Source organism: Erinaceus europaeus, chromosome 12 (assembly GCF_950295315.1).
Source record: "Erinaceus europaeus chromosome 12, mEriEur2.1, whole genome shotgun sequence".
Taxonomy (NCBI): Eukaryota; Metazoa; Chordata; class Mammalia; order Eulipotyphla; family Erinaceidae; genus Erinaceus; species Erinaceus europaeus.
In genome coordinates this window covers 41168347-41174346 of record NC_080173.1, presented here as the reverse complement: position 1 = coordinate 41174346, position 6000 = coordinate 41168347, and the positions used below count along the sequence as shown (strand labels likewise).

The window sequence follows — 6000 nt, the reverse complement described above, 5'->3', positions numbered from 1 at the left end:
CTCCAGCTAACAGCAGGAACTTGGTATTCAAGTCCCCGGGTGATCCGGAAGGTCTGTCTCCACGAATCCCTTTAGCATCATGGATACTGTGTCAGCCCCCTCTGACACCACCCTCAACACTCAACTTCTCACCTACAGTTTAGTTCTTTTGAAAAAAGCCTCTCATTTTCACGAGGAGCATATACCCACCCATAGATCCTGCCTCTCTCTCTGTCTGTGCCTCTCCCCCAGTCTTCTACCCAACTGGTATTTGTACCAGGAGACTGGACAGTGGAGGACCAGGGCGACAGCTGGATTCCTAGGCATCAACACTCCAGGTGACTGAATCTTAATCCCACAAGCACCCACTGGCGGGAGACCTGCCTAGCTGGGTAACTGGTGTGGAGGCAGCCTTCGCTAATCTCCCATAATAGAACTGACAGCTCTTCAAGGATGGCTTTCTCTTAGTCATCCCCTGAAACCGTCTGTTTCTTAACTTTGCTGCTTCTGTCGCCTCCCTTGTAAAATGGGGCTGGTGATGATGCAGAGCCTTCATGTTCAAGGAACTAATGCCTTTCCAGGGCTTAGAACACTATGCAGCTCTCACTCAGAATGCTGACTGTGACTATTGAGGGTGGTGGCGGAGTGGCACATAGTAGGTACTAAGCGAATTCACTCAGAGCTGGGCTTAAGAGTCCACTATGGGCGGGACAGGTCTGCAGAGTGGCGGCCTGGAGGTGGGTTGGCGCCGCCCCAGCCCCGCAGCTGTCAAGCCCCAGCCGGCCCGGGCGCCGGTCCACCAAACCTGAACGTCCCACGCCGGCGTCCCCACCGCCCCTCGCCTACGCAGCTCACCTAGAGCCCGCGGCCCTTATCTCCGCCCCCCAGCCCCATTGGCCCCGAGCTTTCTTTGTTAATGGAGCGCGCCGCTTCCATTGGCCAGAGGCGCGGTCCTTCGCGTTGGGGGGGCGTGTCCCCTCCCCGCCCCGTGGCCCCGCCCCGCGCCCGCGCGCCCTCCCGCCCGCCCCGAGCGCGCGAGAGCTCCGCTCCCATTTGCCGCGGCGGTGGGAGCCGAGGGCGGCGGCAGGCACGACCCCGGGTTGGCGGGACCCCGAGCCTGAGCGCGCGGAGCGAGGAGCGGCTGCGCGGGGTCGCGTCCATGGGCCCGTGGCGGGCGGGCGGCGGCGCGGAGCGGCGGGCGGCGCGCGCTCTGTGAGGCCAAGGCCTTGGCGGGGAGGCCGCCGGGCATGCCGTGCTGAGCCGCCGCCCGCCGCCGCCGGCCATGTCGGCCGCCAAGGAGAACCCGTGCAGGAAATTCCAGGCCAACATCTTCAACAAGAGCAAGTGTCAGAACTGCTTCAAGCCGCGCGAGTCGCATCTGCTCAACGACGAGGACCTGACGCAGGTGAGCGCCGGCGGGGGCGGGCGGGGCCGGGGACAAAGGGACGGTCCCCGCGGACAGGAGCGCGGCTCAGTCTGCGCTCCGGCCCGAGCCCGGCCTGGGGTGACTCAGAGACGCTGCCTCTCCTCTGGAGGATGGGCCGCCTGCGGGTGCTTCTCAGGACCCCCCCCCCCCCCGGCCCCAGACGCAGTTTGCGCTGGGCCTGGGCCATGTCCACCCGCGGCGTCCGCGTCTGGCTTTCTGTCCTTTTCGAATCACTGTCAGCGTCTGCAGAGAGGCTGGGTGTGGAAGGAGGGGGAAGGGCTTCTGCATGTGAACTTAACCCCCAGCGCCCCTTGCTGCTACTTCTGGGGATGCTGGAGGTTCCCCGCTCCATCCTGCTACTTGGTCAGGCTGCAGGAGACCCGCGGGCCTGGAGGAAGCCGATCTCCTGCTCTTAACTGTCATAGGAGGTCCTTGGATGAGGCTGGTGGCTCCCAAACTTGCATCAGACTCACAGCACAGACCCTAGGGCCAGGTCTGACTTGGAGGAGTTTGCAGTAGTCCCTCCAAGACTGCCCCCTGGAGAGACCTCTGTATCCGGTTGCTTGGGGACTCCTGGAGGGCATGGGGACTTGGGTTCCTGACCAAGCCTGGCTTCCTGGGCCTGTGTATACAGCCTCCTCACTCCCTCCTTGGGCTCCAGCCTTCCCAAAAGAGGCTTGGGAGTCCCCTTCACATTCCAGTCCCTGGTGACCCAGTTGTGGCCGCCACTCCTTTTGCAGAAGAGCCCCTTAGACAGACGTTGCTTTGAAGTGTTCTGGTCTGGCTGTTTCTAGTGCTGCTCAAGCATTCCTTGGTCTGCTTTGTTTACATGGCCCTGCCGAGAGAGATGGCCTGGCAGGCCACAGTCTGGAACTCTGTACCTTACTCTTGGGCCAGTTCCCAACAGCCAGGAGCCCAAGAGCTTAACCAAACACTCCAGACCCCAATGTCTAGAGTGTTAGGACCCAAAGGCTGGACCAGCTAAGGAAGGGCAGCTAGACAACTTGGTTTCCTCGAAGGGTCCTCGGATTTAGGAGGGACATACACACACACACACACACACACACACACACACACACACACACACTGATGGGAGGACCCCTCTTCTCAGCTGGATATCTGTTCATGGGAGGCAGTTTATGTGATGAGGATATCAGCACTGGACTTAGGAAAGAGGCTGTGTCCACTCCCAGCTGTCACTGTGAGCTGGGTGACCTTGAGCAAATACCTTTGCCTCTGTGATATCCTTTCTTTTCCTTTCCTGTAACTTGTGAACAGGGGTCCTTGCTATCCTCCTTTACCAGAGCTGTCATGAGAAGCAAGCAGTGATGCTTGAACATGTGAAAAAAAATTTTATAATTAAAAAACAAACAGCTGCCTGCAGAATTGGCCACTCTGACACAGGATGTTTTTGGGATTGGCAAAGGCTTTTTTGAGAGCAGCTTGGCGACTCCAGGCAGCTGTCAAAATGGGAAAGTGAGATGTTTACACCTGGCAGGGCCTGTTTTCTGCTTCTCAAATTGAGATAGACGGGAATGGAATCTGCATAATGAGATTGAGTTTAGTAAAAATCTGTTGATGATTAATTGGATTGGAGGGGTGTCACTGATTTAAAGTGCTTTGCTCTTTTGTTATAGTCAGAGTTGAATTTTGAGTTTTGAAACAGGCCTAAGTACTGCCCCAAAGCAGTCACCAACTGGTAGTGTCTGAAATAATGAGGGGGGGACTGTGTGTGCTGGGAGAACTTCAGTCAGCCTTCCGCCTCCTGGGATCTTCCAGGAAGAAACTGCTCTGGAAAGAGGAGGGAGACCCAGGGCTGCTGCCAACAGCCTGGGCTGCTGGTCTCTGCATCCGGCCCTCCCCCAGCCTTACACTCTCATCCTCCTGGCTTCATTAGCAAACCTCAGCCAATCCCTTCCCATCAGTCTCCCCCAGTCCCAGCTTCCTGCTGCCCCTCCCTGCTCTGAGTTTATTTTAGACCATCTAGGCTGAGAGAGATCAGCACTCTATGAGGCCACCCCCTTTAATGGGACATCTAGGCCTTCCTGTTTAACAATTGGAGGTCACCAACCAACTTTTGAGATGTCCCATCCGGTCCCAGGAGCACATGTTTCCCTGAGCCTACTCTGATCTGAGCTTGTCTGCTGGCTTTGGGTTTTGTTTTATGTCTCCCACCTCCCACTCCCCACAGGCACAGTAGCCTCTCCCACAGACTAGCTACTTTAATGTACATTTACAAAGCCCATAGAAAAGAGCCACTCACCTAATGTAAGCCTCTGTACCCCACGCCTCCACCCAAACTTATGCTAAGGGTTGCTGTGGCCATTCCATGAACACACCATGGGATGGGAGGGCACATCCAAGGGGTGCAGAAAACGCTTCAGAGGTCCAGGGAGTTTGATCCTGATAGCTGTCTTTTCGCTGCTGGAATTAAGAGTGAGCCACAGTAAGATGAGTGGTACCTGGCAGTCTTTTACTGCTTTTCACATGAATGATGCCACTACTGAGTACCTCCCCTGGTTTGCAATTTTATCTATACAACACCAGGGAATGAACTTAGAACCTTGTGCATGTGAAAACAGTTAATGGCCTCCTGGGCTCTGTGTTTTCATTTAGAGGGAGGCGAGAGGAGAGACACTGTAACACTGCTCCACTATCCATGGAGTTTCTCTGGTACCACCAGTGGTGTTGGTATGTGCTGCTGGGGCTCAAACCCAGAGCCTCACACAGGTGTTGAGTCAATCAGTTATCCACCTCCTGGCCCCTCTTTATTTTAGAGAGATGGGGAGGAGAGAGAGGAATCAGGTACAGCACTGCTCCACAATCCTTGGCACTGCCCTAGTACTGTCCATGGTGCTCCCTTGTGATGTCTAGACTCAAACCCAGGGCTTCATGCTATGCTGGGTGAGCTGGCTCCCTGTCCCCATGCTGGCCCTTTAAGGGTGTGCATTTCACTACAGATGAGTCGACATACAATTGAAACCTTTTTTGGTACCAAATATACATACCTCTTCTGCTAATTGTCATGCTGACAGTTTTCTCATGGCATCACATATAAATATATCCTAGTTGGTCTGTGTTGTACCTGGTGGGATATGCTGTAGTTTAACCATATGGATGGTTTCTGGGTGTGGCAGTTATAAACAGTGACAGCCTCAGTTCACACAGCCTTCTGAATGCTTTTGGGTATGTGTGTGCATGCAGGCAAGCGTTTCTCTGGGGGAAGAAGCCTAAAAATAGAAAGACTGGGTTGACATTCAGCACATTAATTTTTTTTTATAGATATCACCAACTGCCTTCCAAAAAAGGCTGCCTCATGCCACTGCCAGGATTAGATCTCATCAAATGATTTAATTCTTTAATCATTTCCCTAATTACCAAGAGAGGGGTGAAGCCTGTTTAAAACATTTATCAGATGTCTTTTGTGGATAGTCTGTTTGTATTTGCTTTCTTTTCTTTCCTCTAAGCATCCCACCTCTTTATTGATTTGTAGTGCTTTCTCTATATGCTGAAGTTCAGAGCTACACAGACTTTTTTTTTTTTTTTTTGACCAGAGAGTTGGTCAGTTCTGGCTTATGTGGTGCTGTAGGTTAAACCTGGAACTGTTGCACCTCAGGCATACAAGTTTGTGATATAAAATGCTATGTTATCTTACCCTACAGACTTTTTCTGTAAATGGCCATATTGTTTGTTTGTTTGTTTATTTCACCAGAGCTCTGCTCAGCTCTGGCTTATGTTAGTGCAGGAGATTGAACCTGGGACCTCAGAGCCTCAAGCATGAGAGTCTGTTTGCATAACCACTCGGCCATATTGTAAATATTTAACTCTGTGGGCTGTGTGAACTCTGGCAGTGTTTCATGCCAATGCAGTGTAAAAGCTGCTGTGTGAGGTTGGTGACTTTCAATAAAACTTTATTCACAATGCAGCTGGCAGCATTTGGTCTGCTGGCAATGGTTTGCTCTAGATATTAATTTCCCTGTTCTAGCCCCTGCTGAGGATTGTAGGTATTTTTGGTTATTCTTCACTTTTATTGTGGTCACGCTTCTTTTTCATTTGACATGGCTGTCTTTGTATTGGGTTATCGGAAAAGTCATGTTGTATTCTTTGTTTTTCTTTTTTTTTATATTTATTCCCTTTTGTTGCCTTTGTTGTTTTATTGTTGTAGTTATTATTGTCGCTGTTGGATAGGACAGAGAGAAATGGAGAGAGGAGGGGAAGAACAGAGGGGGAGAGAAAGGTAGACACCTACAGACCTGCTTCACTGCTTGTGAATCGATTCCCCTGTAGGTGGGGAGCTGGGGGCTCGAACTACGATCCTTATGCCGGTCCTTGTACCACGTGCATTTAACCTGCTGTGCTACCGCCCAACTCCCGTATTCTTTGTTTTTCTTTGCAAAAATACATCATGACCTTTTCAACAACCCAATAGTTGAATCTCATGCTTGTGTAGGTCTTCACTCCAAGGTTATAAAATAGTCTCTGATAAGTTCTTAGTTATTTTGTACTAATTTTCATACTTGGTTCTTTAATCCATTACATTTGTATTTTAGGAAAATAAATGACTACAGGCAGAATATCTAGTATAGGCCTCATTG

General features: G+C 51.8%; 1 protein-coding gene across 1 annotated transcript in view; it reads left to right on the top strand.

Moving 5' to 3' along the window:
- Nucleotides 1-993: 993 nt before the first annotated feature.
- The window catches only part of MPRIP (myosin phosphatase Rho interacting protein), a 130736-nt gene continuing 125729 nt past the window's right edge, over nucleotides 994-6000 (top strand). The window contains exon 1 of the mRNA XM_060202494.1: nucleotides 994-1898. Within this exon, the coding sequence (XP_060058477.1) occupies nucleotides 1262-1898 (637 nt within the window). The 5' untranslated portion in view covers nucleotides 994-1261. The remainder of the gene's footprint in view (nucleotides 1899-6000) is intronic.